At 39.3% G+C, this 22,226-nt stretch overlaps 1 protein-coding gene across 1 annotated transcript; it reads left to right on the top strand.

Annotated features, from left to right (window-relative positions):
* Nucleotides 1-4: 4 nt before the first annotated feature.
* Nucleotides 5-21,894, top strand: cryl1 (crystallin, lambda 1). The gene is made up of 9 exons (XM_063887737.1): nucleotides 5-145; nucleotides 1,158-1,265; nucleotides 1,907-2,033; nucleotides 4,227-4,388; nucleotides 4,986-5,081; nucleotides 5,416-5,514; nucleotides 15,516-15,624; nucleotides 19,670-19,779; nucleotides 21,358-21,894. Exons 1-9 carry the CDS (start codon nucleotides 105-107, stop codon nucleotides 21,460-21,462), a joined length of 957 nt encoding a protein of 318 aa, XP_063743807.1. The 5' UTR covers nucleotides 5-104; the 3' UTR covers nucleotides 21,463-21,894.
* Nucleotides 21,895-22,226: the final 332 nt, after the last annotated feature.

The following is a 22,226-nucleotide window of genomic DNA, read 5'->3' as shown; positions in this document are numbered from 1 at the left end:
TAGGCTACCGTACCGAGATATAGTAACGTGACTGTAGAGGGGCGGTGCAACAGCTTCGATAGAAATATATCTGTGCTTGGTAGATCTCTTCCAACTATCTTAAAATGAGCTCTTCTGACATAAATACAATTACTGTGATCGGCAGGTGAGCAAAACAATACTATTTCAGGGGTTTTTAAACTGTGCTCCCATTGTGTTGCTGGTTGTGTAATAGTCTAATAGAGCTGACATGAAAATTACTTGCAATAGCTGCATTTCCATTTTTGGCAATCATTTTAGATTAGGCCCACTGATTGCATTGCACTGATTGGCATGTAGCAACATGCTTTCCTGATCTGTTGTACTTTTTGGTGATCCCTTTGCAGCTTTACCTTTCAAATACTTTTCATTATGTAACCTACTCATATTAGTTACATTTTGTGGTTTGTGTTGCACAATGCATAATGCACAATTCAAGAATGATATATCTCTCTAATAAGTGTTGCATTCATGTGTTCATTACTGTTGCTACTGGAGAAGGTGGGCTGCTTTGTAGCTTAACCCTAATAAAACATGATGATTTACAAGATATCATTTATGTTTTTGTATTAACAATCTCAATCCAAATTTCTGATGCTGTTAAATACGGTAGTTAAAAAAACATGTTCAACTTTAGTAAAGTACCCTAATACACAAAATTCATTGGAGAACCTGCTATAAACCCACAGAGAGAAGTTGCATACTGCCTTGCTATATTTGTGGTGACTGTTGATTTAAAAAGATCTTTAATACAAGAAAATTGAAGCCTGCTTGTTAACTACTAGCCAGAATATATTTGAGACCAACAAACAATTAAGGGGTACAATAATTACAATCCTGGCTTACATTTTAACCTGCATTTCCGTACCCTGTTCATTATTCCTACACACTCAGCTAAACCTGGTGGTCCTCTGGAGTGACCTCTGTTAAACCTGGAAAGTAAATACTAATTGTCACAGCCAAATATTCAGTCCTCTTTTCTTAAACTTTGGGTGTTCAATTGGCTTTATTTAACACTATACATAAAGGAAAGGATGATGCAGACATTATTACAGAAACATATTGGATTGTTTAATGGGATTTCGTTACAGAGAACGGGTGACAGTCAAGAGTGAACATCTTTTTGTGTTTTGTTTCAGTGGGCTGATTGGCCGCTCCTGGGCTATGGTTTTTGTCAGTGGAGGCTACAGTGTGAGGATCTATGACAACCAACCAGGACAGGCTGCCAAGGCCATCGAGGAGATCAGGTCAGGTTATTTTCATGCCTGTTTGGCCATTAGGTGCATGGACCTGCAAAACATTGAAGGGATCATTAACAAGATGTAAAAACGGACCCTATAACCGTTCTTTCTTCCAGTGCTTACATAAAAGATACATGGACATTGCGTGATCAGTGACTTCCTCTTACTATACAGACACATGGACAAACACCAGCACCGACCTATAAACCTCTCATAGCTTAGTCACTGCTAGTTAAACATTACTGTGGAATGATAGAGGGATTTGGGGAAAAAAACAACCTAGTTAAGAAAATCTACAGACTTCAAAACTGTACTGCAAACACACAATCTGAATCAGGATCTAACTATTTTATATTTGTGTTTATCATTGAATGTATCTGCCTCTATCGGGGATTCAGCTGCCTGAATGAACAGTAGAGGGTGTTATTGTGTGTGATATTTGCTGAATAAGCTTTAAAGAATGTCCGTAAGCATGCACCCTGTTTTGACAAACTGAAATTGAATTTACTCAACACTTGCTTTGAATAGAAATTAGATTAGTTGCTGACTCATCTGATCTAAATAATAACTGTGTGTGTGTGTGTGTGTGTGTGTGTGTGTGTGTGTGTGTGTGTTAACTGCTGTGTTTCCTCCTGTGTTTGGTTCAGGAAGCAGCTGGAGGAGCTGGAGGAAGCTCACATGCTGAGAGGAGAGCTGGCAGCCAAGCAGCAGCTCGCCCTGATCAGCAGCTACGATGATCTGTCTCAGGCACTGCAGGGAGCCTTCTTCATCCAGGTGACACACTCACTTCTACCAGCACCAGCACATGATGTTCCCCACATGATAAAACCAATATAAATCTGCTGATATTTTAGTTTTTTTTCACTTACTTGTTTGTCAGTCACACATTTGACACGACAAATGTGGAGACTCTGGACTTTTTAAAATGATATACATAAACATATTTGCCTCAGTGGTATTCTAAAATGTATATTCTATGTGTCTTAACGGGAATGCTATGTTGCTGTGATATCAGTAATCTCAGTACAGTATGTTCTGGTGTTTTCAAAATGACACTGATTGTCCTCAAGAGGGCGGAATATCCTTGGTTAATATGTGTGACATACTGTGACACCTCGGACAGCACTGATTACCTTTTGAACAAAGCTCAACCCACTGTACACAGCTGAGTTTGGACAGTTTGCAAAGTATTAACCATTTCTTCATCTCCAGGTTTTAAAGTGTAAGAAAAATTTGAACATATTTGCCACAATGAATGTTCTCTTTGTGGATTTTGAAGTTGAGTAAGGCCTATTGTTTCAGACGGTTATGTTTTACATAGTATTTAATTCTAATAAGAACCAAACATGTACAAGATATAGGGTTAAATGGTTTAAAGAGTGACAATAAGAGACATTATGTTTTAAGTGAAACTATAAAGGACCTTGGATTGTGCCAGTGTTGTTCATCAGATATTTACTGTAACTTCTGCCCCTTCATTATTAGCTCAAAACCCATTGTTTTCTAACCAACCTGATAATACTGTATCAGGGCGTTTTGGAAGTATTTTCATTTATAATAAGCCCTTTTTTGAGATGTGTGTTTATAAACGAACTAACAGAAGCAGAGCTCTCCTTCCTGACAAAGGTTAAACAGTAGGTTATTGTCAGAGTTGCTCAGCTGTTAAAACAAGACATTTAACACCAAATCACTCATCTTGTCTTTGTCATGCTAGGAACACAGATACCTACCCGACAACAGATACACACTAAAGAGAAAGTTATCCTCTTAAGCCAAGAAAAATGTCTATGCCAGCATGAATCTGTTAAAGCAGACAATAGTGCTCTTCATCACAGGGGTGGTGATCAGAGCACAGAGACAGGTAGGGCACGGATAAATCAATACTGTGTTCAGAGTTCACATTAACAACGAACAATAGAGGACTTACTGGAAACAGGAAACCTCTTCCTGTTGAGATAATCAGCATTTTCTAATACCATGATGCCACCTTATGCAAATCTTCCCTGGTATGTATCCATGCTTTTATCGGGAAAAAGAGGCTCGTTTGTCAGATTGGTTACAGAACTTATCAGCAACTCATAGAGTGACTCAGCATCAATCCATTCTAGGGGATCGGTGCAGGGCATACCAGGAGATAATAGGCTTTACTTTTGTTACTCCTCACATTCCTCACCTCTGTCTATATGTTTCCATATCAAGCATCCCATTATCACACACGCACTGAGAAGTTATACGGCTCGCTCTGCCAGTTCTTGCAGTTCTACACATGTGAGGAGAGACAATTTATCATCCCCCGTCGTTTCACAGCCACACCTTTTGTTACACCCTGTGAGTGCAGACAATACAATTAAATGCAGCTGAGCGTGTGGTGGATTGTTTAAAACTCAAACTAGTTGTGTCCAGTTAATGTTGATTATTGTTTGTTTTGTTTTTGCTTTAACAAAAAAAGTTGGATGACTAAGTATGACTAAGGTCATTGTCACTCACCTTTTATCTCTTCTAGTAGTTGTAGTTGTAGTTGGGGATTTATATGGGTACATTCTCATTACATTACATGTCAGGAGCAATTTGGGGTGAAGGGATTTGCCCTGGGACACAACAATGAGTAGTTTAAAGCTTACGAAGAAACAAAATACCACATTTTTATATATTATTGTGATCATTTAAGTATTAAAATACATGGTGAAGCTCTTTTAATATATAAATACTGGGTAACTAATACAGGGGTTGTAGATCCTGCGATTGTCTCAATCTCTGTAATATTCATTGTTGTATTTATATCACAAGTAAAGTTTGAAAAGTGGGAGCAGAATACTCTACTGTGTGTTACAAAGACATTAGCATAGATAAGATTTACTTACTGAGTTACAGAAATGATGGGAATAGAACGTTTCTCTAATTTAATTCACAGCCTGTTTTGTGTGTGCACCCGAGCTGACGCTTCCCCTGTGTGCCTGTGTTTTCCAGGAGTGTGTTTTTGAACAGCTTGATGTCAAGCAGAGCGTCTTCCAGGACATAGAGCGTCTCGTGGGAGAAAAGGTCATCCTGAGCAGCTCCACCTCCTGTCTGGTGCCAAGCAACGTTTTCTCCAAAGTCCAGAACAGGAGTCGCTGCATCGTCTCCCACCCGGTTAGTGATCCCACCGTCCTGGTACCAGCAGGTAGGGTTAAGGGCATTTAGTTGGAAGGGAAAGCTGTCACAGTTAAAGCCCCAATCATGTATAAACACAAGGCCCACCCTCATCATACATGACTCCTATATTTAGCAAAAGCAATTTTATCTCATTCAACAGTGTAAAGTATTTAAATACTTTCAATGTATTCCACATACGTATATATTTCCCATCCTCAAATCTTTATTGTTGTTGTTGTAAATATTCTTCTCTCTTTTTGCACTATTTTATTATCTTATTTGCACCATGTATGTTGAGTTGTTGGAGGAGCATGGGACATAAGATTTTCATTGCCAACACATACGTTGTATATGCTGTGCATATGACAAATAAAACCTTGAAACCTTGTGATGTGTTCGACCTGTTTTGCTCCTCTAGACGAACTGTTACTCGCATTCAACCAAAGCTTACTCAAACGTGATTGGTTAATACTAGGTGGACTCCAAAAAGGAAACCACATTTCAAATACCCAAATCTCTCCCTTTCATAATCTGTTATAGAGATTATGCGGTACTTAGCCATCGTACGATGACTGATTGTTCTTTGCTCCACAGGTAAACCCACCGTACTACGTCAAACTGGTGGAGCTGGTACCTCACCCTGAGACAGCCGCGGCCGTTATGGACACCACCTACTCCCTAATGACCAAGGTAAAGATCCCAGATTACACAATCAGAGGGATGTCCGGACCTGCCTGAGAGAAGCGTGGCGTGAGTCAATGTCAGGTTTATGAGAAATCTGATTTAAAGGAATTTCTAAAGCAACAAAAAGTGAAAGAAAGAAGGTGTGACATATAGTGTCACTTGTTCCTGTATAAACACACAATGTTTTTCCCAAGCAAGTCTCAACAAGGTACATATCATTACTTGTTGACTTCATTGCCTGGTTGGGTGTAAAATAAATAAATATTTGCTTCAGCTTCTTAATCATGCAGGGACACTTAAAGGGGTATAGTATATTTATTCTTGACATCTCTTGGTTCAGGTTGGCCAGGCGCCTATCCGTCTGAGGAGAGAGATCGACGGCTTTGCCCTCAACAGAGTGCAGGCGGCCATAATTGCAGAGTCCTGGAGGCTGGTGCAGGTCAGTGAAGCGTTTCTGTCCTTAAGTGAACCATTGAACACACTTTTGACACTAGTGTGCAATTAAAAAAATGATCCTGTCACCCATGTCCTGTTTGCATCCACTTCTATGACCCCTGTTTTTTTCTTTTGTAGTTATCTTTATTATATATGACGTTAACACTAAGCAATTTTGCCCCCCTATTTGCCATTTTCACACCTACATCACGAGAGTAAATAAAAAAATACGGGTATTGGTTCCTGATAGTGAAAGAAAGAAAGAAATACATACTTTATTAATCCTCGAGTTCTTCACTCAGATGTTTTGTCCGATAATCGTACCAGCAACCATTCAGTTCCCAAGCCAAGTCCCTGAAACTGAGCTACTGCCGCCCCATGGAAAACAGAGAGCCATCTTTTATTTGACAAAATCTTTTATTTTATGACAACTCATTGTCCTCTCAACAAAGCTGTATCTCTACTTGAACACACACTGCTTATTTTGAGTAAACCTTGCACGTTTTAATGGTGAATTTTGCATCAGTCCATTTAAATGTTTGAAAATAATCATTTTGTCACAGATGAGTAAATACTAAATATGTATCCAACAAAAAAAACACATGACACCATTGTTAGGGTTAGGTCCTACGTCTTTAGGGAGGTCCTCATGTGTGTGTGTGCGTGTTTGCTTCTATCTCTGGACAAAAGCTCCTCAGTCTCAGCGAGGCTTTGTGTGGCAGAGTATCACTGCAGATGGTTTTGTAATGGAGGCAGAAAGGAGGAAGCCCCCTGTCAGCCAACCTCTGCTATAATCTCCACGGACTCCTTCCAAAAAAAGGACCACAATGAGAGTAAACGAGCTTCAGCCGCCGATGACAGGCACCATTACACGATCACTCATGGAAGAAATGGTTGGGATGATAATCAGGACGGGGAGAGGGAGGACAATTGTAACCTGAACTGAACTCACATGAAGACATCTCATTGTTATTCAGGCTTTAGTGATGATAAAAACATCAGATTTTCCTCAAATTACCCTCTTTATTTAATAACAGCAGAGCTTTCTGTTGCTCCAAATATTCAATCTTGCTTTCTTTCTTTTGTCTTGGTTTCAAGGCTCTTGTGTCACTCTTTTGTTTTAATATTTGTTGCATTACAAGTGTGTCCTGTCTGCTCTTGACTCTTAGATCTCTCCATTTTTTTTCCTTTTGAGCACCTTCTACTCGTTTAAAGTGGGTGCATCATAGCATGTAGAAATCAGCAGAATAGGGGGCTTACATCTGTGTAAAAAACAAGCAAGATGAAGCATATACGATATTATTTTTGTTGGAAAAGTATTTTAAATATATATGTTGCAGCATCAAAGAGCTACTGCAGTGATTGGGCTTTTTTTTCTGATGCAGCAGAAGCCGAAATATACTGAGCTCCAAAAAGCCTAGTTCTTAAATTTCCCATGATGCAGAACAAAAGCATTTTTCATCAAACCCAGGCTAGTTAACGCTCATGTCTTTCAAGAACATGGACCACGTTTTTAGCACAGGTTTAAGATTTGTCCTACAAATGTTTCTGCAGGCCCTTGACTGTTGAACTGATTAACTAGACTGTTTAACATTAGCGGAGTCCCCCTTAAAGCCAAATACAAAAAATAACTTCTTCAGCTCAGAAGATTTGAAACCAAAAAACTAATGACTGTTAAATTGATTTCAAGATGATTATAGCTGTTGAGATGAAAAACTACGGTAGGTTTGAGCAAATCCTTTCCAAACCCGTTGCGCCTCTCGGGACTGATACAGTTCTACTTGACTTATCTCTCATTTCATGGCCGACACACACACAATCACACACACAAACACTGGATATAGTATCCCTGAAGAAAGACTCAGATCAGTGTCTCTCTTTCTGCCTCCTCATTCTCTTCTCTCTGTCCCTAAAGTGTAAAGAGCCTACCTTTCACAACCAAATCTGCACATTGTGTCCTTGTCGCTGACATTATTGTAGCCCCAAGTTACAGTGTGTAACTGTATCAGACACACACACACACACACACACACACACACACACACACACACACACACACACACACACACACACACACACACTTTCAAGGAACTAAAAAAAAGAGTTGTAAATACAACTAATCATTACCCGACGTGTGTGTGTGTGTGTGTGTGTGTGTGTGTGTGTGTGTGTGTGTGTGTGTGTGTGTGTGTGTGTGTGTGTGTGTGTGTGTGTGTGTGTGTGTGTGTGTGTGTGTGTGTGTGTGTGTGTGTGTGTGTGTGTGTGTGTGTGTGTGTGTGTGTGTGTGTGTGTGTGTGTGTGTGTGTGTGTGTGTGTGTGTGTGTGTGTGTGTGTGTGTGTGTGTGTGTCTTGTCTTCATAAGCTAAGCGGCTCCAATTAATTTCCACCCTTTGGTATAAAGGGATGGGACATTTTTTACCCACTTGGCATTATCGGTGACACGGGAACTTCTAAGTGTCAGACTCAGAACTGTTCATTCAAATTGACAGAAAGGAAATCTGTTTTAAGTCATGTGAAGTAAAGGATTAATAACACTTCTCTAGAGTACTGAAGAAGCATACTTGCATGAAGGGATGTTTTCTAGTTCACACTAATAGTGACGTTGGTACATCGCGTGTGTGCTTCATGCTTTTATGAAAATATGTTCATTGCTTTCATGACGATGTTGATGGATGTGACGCCACTGTCATGGCATCTTGTGTTTGATCAGACTATCATTTAAGTACAGAATAGTCACTGCAAGACTGATTCATTACTAATTACCTGTTTTAAAGTTTCTATTGCCTTCTTGGGAATGTTTAGAAAGGAGTGAATAATAGTTTGGATACCAGTCAACAATAACACTACCTTGATGCTCGAGGTATTTAATGTAGTTTTAAGTTGTGGATTTGGAGACTTAAGAAGAAGGCCCTTTAAAAAGTAAAATAAAAGAATTTCAATTTCAAAATGTGTCACGATGTCTCAAACAGCATTTAGCTCATTATCTGGCAATTAAACTTCTTAAACTTATACAAAAGAAGTTGTTATTGATGTGTTTGCAGTTTAAAGCAAAGTGAGGATTAAGATACTAGTCGATGTCAATAAGTCGATTAAAACTACAATTATACTAAAGGCCATTATGCAATGGAATTACACCAGCCCTGAAGCCAAATGAAACTAGGGGAGCGAATTTGGCGGGTCCTGACTTCCTACCACCTCCACTTGAGGAGCTATTGCACGGAAAATACTCATTATCTAACTTTTCACCAAAAGATCTCTAAGATGTGACGGTATCTCGCATGGTTGAGTTTTTATTGCCGCTCTACAAAGATGTTTAACAAAGACAAAAATGTCAATCACAATCCCTTTTGCAAATGGCATGAAATAACTTTTCTTTAACAGAAAATAAAATAATGGAAGCAGCACAACCATGATCTGAAAATAGACTCCTTTCTGAGGTAATCCGACATATCGACAGATTAAACGGGCGGATGACGCAAGTGCTGATCAAGAGGAATGTACACTGACAGTCAGAACAGGCTGGTCCGCTGTAAACTCTCTTCCAGCATCCTCAGGGTAAGCTTTCCCTCCTGTGGCATGTGCATTCTCTAGAGTCATGGCAATTATTTTCAGCCTTTTTAATGTCAAGGCATTCTCCAATGTCAACTTAATAACATGACATTCATATATTTGCATATACATGCAGAAGAACTTGTTACAGCTGCTTGGTGGTTCCCAGGCTTCTTAAAACCTTCATCAGATATAGTCAATTCCCAGAAAAATACATTGAACGAATTGCAGTCTGAAACAATGACGCAGCAATTAAAAAAACAGCTTTGAGGAACTCTGTTAGTTTCATATTTGTTGAGACTGTCAGGCCGTGGCTTTATGGATGATACTGTTGGTCCACTGACTGTAATATCTGGATTTGCCATAAACATTTGTTGTTCCCAGAGGAAGACATCCTACCCTCTTTGGGTATGAATGTGTTTCTTAACACAATCATGAGGATGATATTTGCAGGTAGTGAAAAAACTTCACATCTAACTTTATATGTGCACAATATCGGGTGCGATTTCAAAAAGGTATTTTACCCTTTGTGGATGGATCTTACCTTCAAAGTCAAGTGTTTATACTTATATTATATATTGTTATGTAAATGCAACGGTTTTTTAACATTAAGAAAGCCAAATGCTGTTAGTTGGCATGCTATTTAAATGTTATTTAGGACATATAAGTAGTTTTTTGTTATGGAAATGTGATGTCCGAGCACTAAAAATGACTTCTCCACATTTATTAGATACCGATATAAAAGAGCAACAGGCACTAAGGGAAGACGTGTGGGATGCCCTGCAACCAAAGACCCTTGTTTGTCTATTTTGTGACTTTTTCGAATGTTTCGGGAATTTGTTCTTTCTCTTCGAGTGATCTTTTTGTTTCAAGAGGATCTTTCCTGGTCGACTGATGATCCAAGAGGGCCTGCAGTCAGGTGAAAGCTCTTGATAGTTCAGTCAAACTCAAGAAACAAGTCACTAGGGGGAACATCTCACTGGCTTTCTGCTTCTGAGAAATAAAGCACCCAGCTTACTTCGAGGAAATGAAGCCGAGTTTAATATCTCCCTCCTCTTCCTGGATCTGCGCTGGCTGTAACATGGCATCCCTGCGTCTACTATGTGATATTTGTGTCTTCACACAGAGCCGTGAAAGCTCAGACACATATCTACATGACATTCCATACTGTCCGTGGATCACCCACTTGTGAGTCTCCTGTCGAGGAGAATTAACCCTGAGGGCACCCTTAGGTCCCAGCTGACAAAAATGCCACGTAGCTGTAAAAGGGTTGGACAAAACTCCAGCAAGAACTCAACGGTGACCACAGAAATGTCTGATCTATATCACATTTAGTTAATAAGCTGTGAAAAAAAACATGGACATAAAGAATGTTGGGACTTTATTTATTGTCTACTCATCATCATGTCGTGAGGTGATGGAGGCAAAGACACCAACCCCCACTGAGGATTTCTGTTGTCAAGCAACCAACCCCCAACCAGTCTTTATATTTGACAATCGGGAAACATTTTTTATTGGGGCCTTTGTTTGTTCAAACATATAAAAAAATAGCTGAGTTGAAAGAGGATACATTTTATGAAATATTTCTGAATTTCAAAGTTTGAATTTGGTGATTTTCAAGAAAATAAATCAGATTTCTTTTTTGTTTAATAAATTGTCACAAATCTATGTGTGAAAACTGTGTTAAAGATCATCACACCACAGATTTTGTGATAGTGTCTAAAAGTTATGAGTTTTTTATCTTGGAGAATATTCAGAGCTTTTCTAAAAGTTAACTACATAAATCTCAGAGAATGTTTGAGACTTTTACTTTTCATTTTTGAAACTAATCCTCAAAATTCTAATAGTTTTTCTTAGAAAATTAGCCAAATATGCTGTCATATTCTTTCATTCAACACCAATAGAGGAAGTTAAAGCTTCACACAGCTATTTTTCTACTTCTTTATGGTGCCAGATTTGCTATAATAACTATAAGCCATCTTTCCTCTAGACATCCTAATGACATAAAGAATCAAAATGACTCCTACAAACATCTGAATAATCCAATCATTATCTCCAGGACAGATTTAGACCTGATTTACTGTTTAGTTAATGGCAGAGAAATAAAAACCCTTTTTCGCAGCTGATATTTTGACTTGGCATTAAAATTGATAACATAAATGATTCTTTGTTTTATTCCATTTTGGTATCTCATCTCAAAGGCCCTGCTTATGAGCATGCTGGCAACCTCTTATGGTGTGATGTTTAAATGGAACAGAGCCATCATTTGTATTACCTAGTAGCACCTTTGTCCTAAGAAAGATATTCTAAACACATTTTCACGTTTGTTCACATTCTTCACAGCCACCATAAATCTCTAAGAAGAGAATTTACGGCTTTTTAGAACATTTTTTTAATTTTGGGACAAACTGAAAGACCATACAAAACATTGTCAACGTGTTATCCTCACGAGAAAGCAGCCGAGGAATATTCCGTAGAGACAAAACATGCATTCGCTTGCTTCTTACTCAAAACCAGAGGAAGGATTTTTTAACATCCCCCACGACATACTTTGTTAAATCAATTAAATGTTTGTATTTTTACGGTTGTCAACACACTGTCCTAAACCTGTCCAACAGGAATGATCTTCATGTTTTTTTGACAGTTCTCTGGTAAAGGTTGTTGAGCAGGTCACTCTTGTGAGATCAGGATGTGGGCCCGGCTCTCTTTCAGTCAGGTTGGATGTTTGAGGTGTTGCTCAACTTGTCTCCAAGCAGAAAAGGGGTTATTATATTTGTGCCCTCGAGACACACACTGTGGAGGTTTTTTAGCCTCTTGAGTCAGGAGAAGGTGAAGTGGGAGAATCAGGTGATCTGAGCTTCATCACACTGCCAAGACATGTGTCTGAATGTCATTTTTCAATTGAAATTATAAGATAGAACTGTTTTACTTTCCAGTACCATTTAATTGTTTGCTATTTCATAATTTTTGAGATTTTCAATGTTTGCCTTTTGATATTTTAATCTTTAAAAGTACAGAAGGAGGTTTCTCTTGTTAAGCCTATTCCTGAGTGGAATTCCCCCAACCAGGAACATTAGCAAATGCCGCATCAGAATCTAATGGGGCTCCATTTACATAAGCAGATAACACTTAAAGAAGATACCATGGTGCAACAAAACACACATGGTCCCAGTCCATTTAACACACCTGGGTATTCAGTGGTATAAGGGATTGTAGTTGTTACCAGCGATAGCTACGATAGCACCCAACAGCTAGTTTCTAATATGTCAGGTCATTGTGTGGGTTTATGGGATTTTTCAGTGAATATGATTTTTCTCTGAACCGATTTTTGTCATTTCCACCATTTTTATCTCTTCAGTCACTATCAGGTGTGTTACGAGTTGAAGTCTCGCGGTCTGAGAACTGGTTCATTTGGTTTTACTTTTTAATGGTGTCATAGGTTTCAGGCTGAAGTGCACCTGAGTGAGGGGAAAAGTTGATTACTACCTACCTCTCAACAAGCTGTCACTCCAAGTCACCACTTATGTTATACATCTCTCAGTTTTAGCTTAGTTTGTTTGTGTGAGTTTCTTCTATCTTTCATCTACCATTCCTCTCTGTGAAGTATAGAAATCCTTTAAGTCTAGTCAGTGCAGTTGAGGCTGAAACAGCCGACAACAGGAGGTCATTTTTTACACCACTGTGTTCAAAATGTTTCTCAAAGACAATGCTTCTTTTGCACAGAATCTAGTAGTTCTTAATGTTTTTATGCAAATGTGTGCCTTTGACTTAACAAAGAGTCCAACCTCGATGAAGCTATGACTATGACCTGAACACAAGCCAGTACCAATTAGAGGGTTAGTGGTTTGATTCCCAGGCCCTGCAGTCAACATGTCAGCTGTGCCATGCACGTCTACAGTAGTGAAGTAATATATATGTAAGTCACGTTGCATAAAAGCATTAGCTAAACCACATGTGACGTCTATATGGGATTTATGGATATTTTGACAATAGGAGAAGCACATTTAGATGCTACTTTTCCAGGGTTATTTTGGGCCTTCTGTCTCACTGTAACACTCATGACTTCTTTTGGACACTTAAATGGAGCACAGCTCTTGTTAATGTTATTAGTTACACCTGTTCCTTTTAATGACGAGTCAAATAGACCCATTGTATTACTGAGGGTGTGTTATACCATTACATTTTGTACGAATATGCTCCGCCACATTACTTCCTGTAATATAACTAGCCATAACCAATGGCAGTCGACTCATGACCAGCAACTAGTCACTCCATCCCAGATTTTCCAGAACAACGTATTTCGTAAGGAAGCAAACTGTAACTGGATGTGTGTGAAATCTTCCCTCTGTTATGTTCGACCTATGACGAAATATAAACTGTATGAATCATTGCTTTATAATCCGCTTTAATTGAACTGTAAATATCTCACCCATTCCATTTAGCTTTTCTTTTCCTTTATTTATTTTGTATTACAGTTTGCTTTTTGTTTTTTTCTTGCCCCTTTTGTTGTGGTTTACCTATACTACTGTATGTGTAAAAAATATGAGTTTATATTCTGAACAGAGTTTATCTTTTAATGAAAGAAGACGATAAATTAAAAATATAAATAAAAAGAAAGGAATTTCTAAACGGGCAATAATCTGAAAAAAACTGCTCAAATCTGCAACATTTCTCTTAGGCGTTTCAACACTTATTTAAGCGTCAAAGCATTGTACAGCATGGTGAAAAAACTCCTTTAAATACTACAGATAATAAAAAAAAGACTGAATCTGTGACTGTTATAAGTGACCAGGCACTAAAAGCTTGTTAACCTTTCAATTACCCCCTGAGTACTTCTAGGAAAAAACCTGAAAGGTCCCCAGAAGTTTGTCATTGAGCATCAAGGCCTTTGTGAATCTGCTCACATAACAGAGACCCTCCCTCACCCCTCTAAACACACACACACACACACACACACACACACACAGTTAATGGTCCTTGAGTCGGGGCCAGCATTGGAAAGCAGAGTGGCTGAGAAAGCGGCTGGTTGCCCCCCAGTGATTACGGTGGAGAAAAGACCCCACCCACCGCCCCGCTTTGCTCAGATAACAGGCCCGTTGTTGGACGCAGGACCCAAACAAAGACGACCCTGTCCCTCTCCCCTTGCTCACCCCGCTCTCTGCCTCCGAATCTGAGCTTTGATTTCCAGCGTGGTCGGCCAACAGGTATCTCTAACCCTGAGATTACCTGAACCACTCCCTCCATCTGCTTCCTTCCAGCCTCCCCTCCATCCTCTTGGTGCTACCAACATTATCCCGGGGACACACAATTGGCTGATTAGGGAAACTCTATACAGTGGGAGTAGTTGGGATCAAAGGAAATTTGGTTGGTCAAAAAAACACTGAGGGTAAAACGCTTTGACCCGACCTCCACTGTGGTTGTAACATCAGAATCAGAGATGCTTTACTCGTCCCAGAGCAGGGAAATGTACAGTTCAGACAAAAGGCAGAAATAAGAACACAAAAGCAGTAGAGTAACATATCAAATAAAGAGGAAAGCACATGTTAATTAAAGAAAATCAAATGTATGTAACAAAAATAAGTATCGGCATGATAGAAATTGAGCGAACATATGAGTTAGCATCAAGAGGAACATCAATAGTGTGTAGAAAGGGTATATTGCACATGGCACAGTCACCTCTTTAACAGTTACAGTGGACAGACAGTAGGTATTAACTGTGTGTTATAGTCTGTATTGGTTTGGTGGTGTTGCAGGGGCCGTGGTCATTGTAAAGTCTGACTGCTGCAGGAAGAAATACAAATGTGATGTGTGGTTTGATCTTTATTTTGCCGTATCTGTTCCTGTCTGTATGTTCAGTTGCTATGCGATGCTATGTTGCTGTTTTGTTGTGTACTAGCTGTGGTAGGTGACCAATACAGACTAATACGACACTGTTGTGCAATATACACTGCTCTGCAATTTATTACTGTCACTACTGGCTGCTACTCCATTGTTGAATCACTGTCATGTGCAAAATACACTTTCTCGTTTTTTATTACTCATGTGCAAAATCTCCTTCCTACACACTTTTGATGTTCTCACTTGATGCTACTTCATTTATTTGATATGTAACTTACTTTTTATCATGCTGATACTTATTTTTGTAGCATACATTCGATTTTCTTTTGTACTTTAGTTTAAAATGTATGGCTACTCACACTTTTTATGCTGTAGCGCTGTAAATTTCCTCGCTGTGGGACTAAGGAGTTCCGGTTCTGATTCTGAAATATCCCCCCGGCTAAAATACATTTAAATCTAAAACAAATCATTAAAAACTTCAACAAAATACACAGGGAAATTAGTGGGAAGCACCTGCTGGATGGCTCAGGGTTGCCGGGTTCACACTGTACTGAAAGAGAAAGAAAGTATGTTTCAAAGTGAGAATAAAGGAATAGTTCATGTGTTCTTTTTTCCCAGGATGGCGTTATCTCTGTGAAGGACATCGACCTGTTGATGTCAGAGGGGCTGGGAATGCGCTACGCCTTTATAGGTCCCATGGAAACAATGCACCTCAATGCACCTGCAGGTAAAGTTCCCTCTCTGGGCTTTATTGCTTTTGCTAAGAGCAAAAATGTAAGTGACAGAAAGGTAATTAGAGAGAAAGAAGAGGGGAAAGGTGCACATTTTTGTTTTGATGCAAGTGTTTGATCTGTGGTATTCGGGGTTTCTTATTTTACAAGCTAGAGCTTAAAGAAATGATTGTTATGTGGTCAAACCAAGTGGTAGATCCTATCACATGTTCCTATTTTTGGGTTTAAAAATGCAAATGCTGGCCCCGGCCGTGCACCTGCACCGTACGCCGGCGACCCGTGTTCAATTCCCGACCCGTGGTCCTTTGCGGATCCCACCCCGACTCTCTCTCCCACTTTCCTGTCACTCTCCTATCTGATTAAAGGCAAAAGGCCCCCATAAATAACTTTTTTTTTAAAAATGTAAATGCTGTTTGTGGGATCGCTAGAGAATATTACCAAGCTCTATCTTCTTCCTGTTGTTGTTTATGCAATGGTCCTTCCTTTGCAACCTAAATCAATTAATTTTCTTTAAAGGTTGTATATGGTGGCGACCAATCAAAACACGGCTTTATCCATTACAGTGTTCAATCAAAATGTACTTCATCATGGCATCAGAAAGCAAAAAACGTGTCTATTGCGACACTTGGTCTTTCTCATAGGCATGTAATACGAAAACAATGAGAGGAAACACACTTAAAATGACTGGGAAAAGGGTTAGATGTAGTTTATACAACGCAAACACAGATCTACTACAGCGCTAAGGCAAACCTACAAATCATGTGACTGATTATTAATAGGAAAAAAAGTACCTGTTAGTTTTCTCATGACATTTATCCACCATAGCTCTCACTCAGAAAACCAGGCCCTTAGTTACAGGGAAAATGCGAGAGTCAACAGGGACATGGCTCACAAATCTCCGCACTACATACATGTGCTGTACCATAGTGTGTGTCAGAGAGCGAGAGTGAACCCTCACTGAGATGGAGAATATCAAAGGGGAGTGTGAAACCCACAGAGAAACCCTGACGGTGTACACACACACAGAAAAAAAGGACGCTTTGACCGAACAAAGGAGTCTTTTGATGGGTGGCCATGAATGCGCTCCCTCACACCAGTAATCTAAAACTCACAGAGCCCACATCGGGGCCTTCAAACCAGGTGCCAACTCCACCTGTAGTTACAGTGCTGGCGCTTTCTGCCCAGGAAACAAACGTATGATCATGTTCTCAAAAGATTGCAAAGAACTGCTCCTGTTGTTACTTCCCATCCCTAAATCTTTCCAATCAGATACTGGAGCACTCAGGCTTTCTGTCTCTGCTCTGAATGACTCTGCTTTTGTAAAACCATGTACCTGCACAGAAGAGCATTATAATCCACTGAAGACCTCCTGTAGTCTTGAAGGAGGCTCTGAAAAGTCTTCTTCTTTTATGTTGTCAGCTTGGATTCACAAAAGCTACAATGGTGATTTAATTTTATGGCAAAAAGGCGTAAAAAATCTGAGAAAAACGTCGATACACTCCCTGCGTTTTTACAATTTTAAGAGTAAAGTAACTAAGTCCATTTTATGTGCTTAATAATAATAATACTAATACTACATGGTACAGTATACAGTACATATAGTGCTTTTCCTGGTACTCAAAGACGCTTTAAAAGTAAATTATGAACAAAAATAAACAAAATAATGCACTTTACTTCACCGCTACATCTCAGAAATAAATCAAACATTCCTTTCCACTTCATTTATTTAATCATTTCAGTTTTTGGGATACTTTCGCAGAGCCAGATTAATAAAGCAAATTGTAATAAACACATTTATGAGGATGTAATATAATTCATTAGGATGAAATGTTATTAATCAGTATGGGAGGAATCCACAAGCCATCAGTATATAGAGTGTTTTTGATTAACCCCACCGACCTGCAGCATCAGACCTTTCGCTCTTTAAGTTTATTTTGACGCTAATCTTTCAGTAGTTTTACTAAATTCAACTTCTGAATGCTTGACCATGTCTTTTCTCTCCATCTCCAGTTTAGCTCAGTTTGTTGTGTATGTTTGTCTTTACCAAACACATGAACAGTGTTGTACGAGACAAAAGTAAAGTGTGAATCAGGGGCTTTTGTTTTAGGCTTTTAAAACTTGATTTTGAAGAAAGTCCAACAACGGCAGCAAAGGAAGGAAAGATGAATTGCATGTCAAGAAAAAATAGCCCCGGTATCTCCCTCCCACACAAAGTCTGTGTTTGGTTGAAGGTAGATGGCACTTATCACACTGCTCTGTCATATATAGTGAGTCCCACTAGGATTCATGTAAACATTCATAGTTCAGCTTCGGGATGAAACACACGAGGTAGAGAAGGGATTTACCAAATGGGGAATTTTGGAGCTACATTGTTGTCACATATTTCTAAACAATATGTATATAATAATACACGTTCATTTTCTGAAACTACAGTAAAAGAGTGCTGCACTTTTTAAGTATTTCGTATGAAACTTAATATGAGAACTATTTCAGTGGACACTTTCTGACCTTAATTAAAGCGCTGGTGTGAAGAACTCTTGGCACGTACTTATTTTTTTATAGATGGTTTTTCATTGCTTCTAAAATAGTTCCCACTGGAGCATTTATTATCACAGGACTGTTAAACTATACTGCTGGCCGTCTTTAATATATGTGCTAATCGATCATTAGCTGTCTGCATCCCTGAACTGCATCTACGCATGTTGAAGGTGCTAGCTCATTTCAGCCAGTAGGTTGTTATAATCCCTCATTTAGATAAAAACAAGGATGCATTATCAGCTGAAATGCATGTTCTTTAAATGATATTTGAGGAAAAGCAGCTTCGTAAACCGGCAGTAGAGCAAACAGTGGTGTTTATAGGAACTGTTGTATATTTTAGAAACATTAAAGGTCAATTTGGTGATTACTGAAGTACGATTTTAATTATATGGCAGGGAATAAACTTACATTTCTAGTTATAAAGGTCAGAGGACTTTAAGGAGCAGGAATCCTGACATAGTTCTGTTAATTGACTTAATGCTATATAAAATATTTTACCTGAATTGTAATTCATTTCCAGAGTGAACACAAAAGCAGGAGTTTAAGGGTTTTCCCCCCGTGTCAGTCATGTATTAATCTTTAACAGTTTACTAGTCAGGCACATAAATCATTCATCAGACAGAGCCTGTTTCCTACATCACAAATAAATCATTAGAGATTAATCAATAGGAGTAATAAGGGATTAACTTCCAATGATCACACTGAAAGTTAAACAAAGGCAAAACAAGCCTCAAAGCAGAAGCTGTTCAACATGTGATCCCTGCAGGAGTTCACATTTCAGAGCGATTGTGTAGTTTTAGTCTAAGTGGTTCACTGGGGGGTCAACGCATTCAAGAGGTAAAGGCTGATTTTAACATGATATAACACAGGAAATATTTACCCACAGCTTTGAGACATAACAAATGCAAATACCGTTGTTAGAAACGTTGAGTTCTGCAGAGGCATACATAGCAATTTTTCGCAGGTATGCCAAAAAGGCATTGTGAAGCCTCAGGTGTCAAATAGTTGAAAGTGAATCTTCAGGTCTGAGTCTAACTCGGCCGGACGCATAATCTTGAAAAGAGCAAAAGAGACGATGTGATGATATCTATAGATAGTTTATGTCAGCATTAAGAGACATTTAAGTGCATGTTGAGCCATTCTGTTATTACAAATTGATGTTTCATCACAGGATAATGTCATTTAGTTTAGCGGTCAAAACACAGGTTTAAGTGTGTCGCACTTTCCATCTAAGTATTGGAGAAACACTCACGCCTCATACATAAAGTAGAGCCTTCAACCTTCAGTCACTACGGGTTTGAAGCTTGTTTCAATTTAAATCAAAGGTACATCTCTGTCTGCCCCTAATCAACTTTTTTCTGCCACATCTGAGTCACGTTTTCACTTTATTAATCCGCTTTGGTGCTTTAAAGCATATGTCATGATGTAAATGTGAACCAAAGGTTGTAAGATGTGTGCAATGTTGCCCATGTTCTCCCCTCCTGATCAGCTGTCCTCCCTCAGGTTTGGAGGACTACATGAAGCGGTATGGAGTGGGAATAACGAGGGTCCTGAACTCCTTTGGGCCGGTACCAGACTTCTCCAGCGGTGATTCAGCCAAGAGCATCGTTAGCGTAAGTATGGCAGAAGAAGAGATACCGCTTTCACTGAAACACCCTAGATTTCATGAACTGAAACCTAACAATCAGAACAGATATTTCTGCCTGATTTCTCCCTCCTGTTTCATTGAATGAACAGAATGTTTCGCTGATAGTGTCTTTAGTTCTGCATGACTGAAAGTCAAGAGTTTCTTCTCACCCCGGCGCCAAATTGCTCTCTCCTAAGCAGCGTTACTTAGTCACATGCTATCACAGGCTGTTAAAACGTTAGCCACAGAAGGTCACTAAGTGAGGGAACCCTGACCCGGTGCAATAAATAGTTTCAGGTCACATAGTTTAGAGCAGACACGCTCAATCTGGTTTTCTGCTGCTTTATGCCTCGCTGAGAAACCTTTTGTACAGAAAGTCATGCTCTTATAAAAGGCTTTCACTTTAAATAATGTCTTACATGTTGAACAAAGTTGTAATTTTTCTGATTCACACCTTGGAGCAACTTTTCTACTGTGACCCCCAACATTTAGTTTGACCTTATTAAGTTTTAAAGGTCTACTGCTCTGAAAACCAAGCACTTGAGTATTAAAGATTTAAACCCCTTTTTTGGTTTGAAAGGCACTTAAGTTTGTAAGCAGCTGTAGTCAGGTCGGACCCACAACAAACTCAAACAGCAACCCTGGAAAATAAAGTATGAAATCATCCGGAACATTTCTGAAACCGCTGCTGCAACAGTCTCTCTGATGTCCAACCACTTGCAATGTTGCCTGTAACCTCAACTCCAAACTTGTAAAAACCTCAACGGATCATGGGAAGAGAGTGAAATAACATTTATAAACTGTTCTGATTTGTTTGTGTTTTTGCTCACCGGCCTCCAGCTAAAACATTGCACATCCATTCAAAATGTCATATTTCATTTTTTGGAATAACAATTCCATTTTAAGGGTTTATCACTAATTCTCTCCATGCACTGCTGTCAAGACAGGCATGCTAGCTGTGTGGATCTTGAGACACTGCACAGCTGACATGAGTGACCTAGATTGGGAGTGTGATTGTAAAAGCCCAGATAGAGGTTGGATCTGGCTTATTTGATGATTTGTAGGCAAAAAAAATCAAGTCTAAGAATCAAACCTTAAACCTACAGGAAGCTACTGCAGTGTAGGAAGGCCAGTACGGGGGGGAATGTGTGTTCCTTATAAGACACGCTGCAGCATTCTGCACCAAGTGTGAGGAGGTTTACACAGGCCAAGAACACTTGAGCCTAAAGTCCAGTTCATTTGATGAATGTAAACACTGGGTCGTACCAGGGCACGGTCTAATGGTCCGTGTCCACTTGAAAAGCTGGTGTTGCTCATGGTACATGTGTCCTTGGGTGCAGTTCGCATAAAGTGGGAAAACCATCTCAACCAAAACATGGAAGTGGAGTGCTGTCAAAACAAGAAATGTTAGGATGTCACGTTGGGTCTGTGGCCTCTTTCATTTCATAGACTAAACCAACTATCCGCAGATTAATCAATAAGGACGATTGTTTTTTAAGCAGCCCAACCTGAAAGTGTTCTACAATTGGCTTTTTTCTCACATGTTTTTCCCTCTTGTCTACAGGAGATGTGTGAGCTGATTCCCAACGACCCGCAGCATCTGTCGGCCCGGATAGAGCGAAGGGACCAGCTGCTCATGGCTCTGGCCAAGCTGAAGAAGGAGCACTGAGATGAAGGGCCACAAAAACCTGAAAACATTTGATTTTGGTGGTGGAAATTTGGTAGAAAGATAAGAATCACGCTGACAGACATCTCACAAAATGAGTTCTTGGAAAGGATGGAAAACACAGTCTGGTATTTGTTCAGCGATAATGAATACATGTGCCTTTTATGGGAAATTATGGAACAGTATTTTAATAAGAAATCAACTGATTAGGGAAGCAGGGCTCAGGTCTTTAACAAGTCTACAGTACACTCAATCTTTTTGTTGTGGTGTGGTTATTCTGGACTAGATTTTGAATCCTCTCACCGAATAATGATCATCTGTGAAAATCTGTCTGATAAAAACAATGAAGTACATTACTTTACCTTATTGTTTTATAGGGACTTAACACAACATCTTTGATCCTTTTCATAAAGAAAAATAAAACTGTGAAATCATGTCCTGCAGTGGTCTCTGTTTCCTCCAGCAAAACCAATGGATGATGTGCGCTTCATTAACAGTGACTGGTAAGCTGCTGAATCCCAGGAAACAGCGAATGGAAACGCGTCACGAGTTACCCTCACTGTGACTTCTCTGCTCTGCTCATGTTGCAGATTTCCTTTCAAAGAGTGACCATCACATGATCTTACTGTGCGGACTACATCTGTCAAATGTTAGAAAACATATAATAAATGAACATTTTATACATTATATTTAATAAGGGATAGTCCCATAGGTGGTGTACAGATGAAAGTATACATATATTTGAAATTGTGTTAGAAAAAGGTTGA

Source organism: Eleginops maclovinus, chromosome 7 (assembly GCF_036324505.1).
Source record: "Eleginops maclovinus isolate JMC-PN-2008 ecotype Puerto Natales chromosome 7, JC_Emac_rtc_rv5, whole genome shotgun sequence".
Classification (NCBI taxonomy): domain Eukaryota; kingdom Metazoa; phylum Chordata; class Actinopteri; order Perciformes; family Eleginopidae; genus Eleginops; species Eleginops maclovinus.
Note: the sequence above shows the minus strand (reverse complement) of the source record. Positions and strands in the feature narration are given on the sequence as shown.

Coding starts and splice junctions, on each gene's coding strand:
- cryl1 (XM_063887737.1), top strand. CDS start 105: ATGAGCTCTTCTGACATAAATACAATTACTGTGATCGGCAG. Junction 1,266..1,906: donor AAGGCCATCGAGGAGATCAG/GTCAGGTTATTT, acceptor TGTTTGGTTCAG/GAAGCAGCTGGAGGAGCTGG. Junction 5,082..5,415: donor CCTACTCCCTAATGACCAAG/GTAAAGATCCCA, acceptor CTCTTGGTTCAG/GTTGGCCAGGCGCCTATCCG.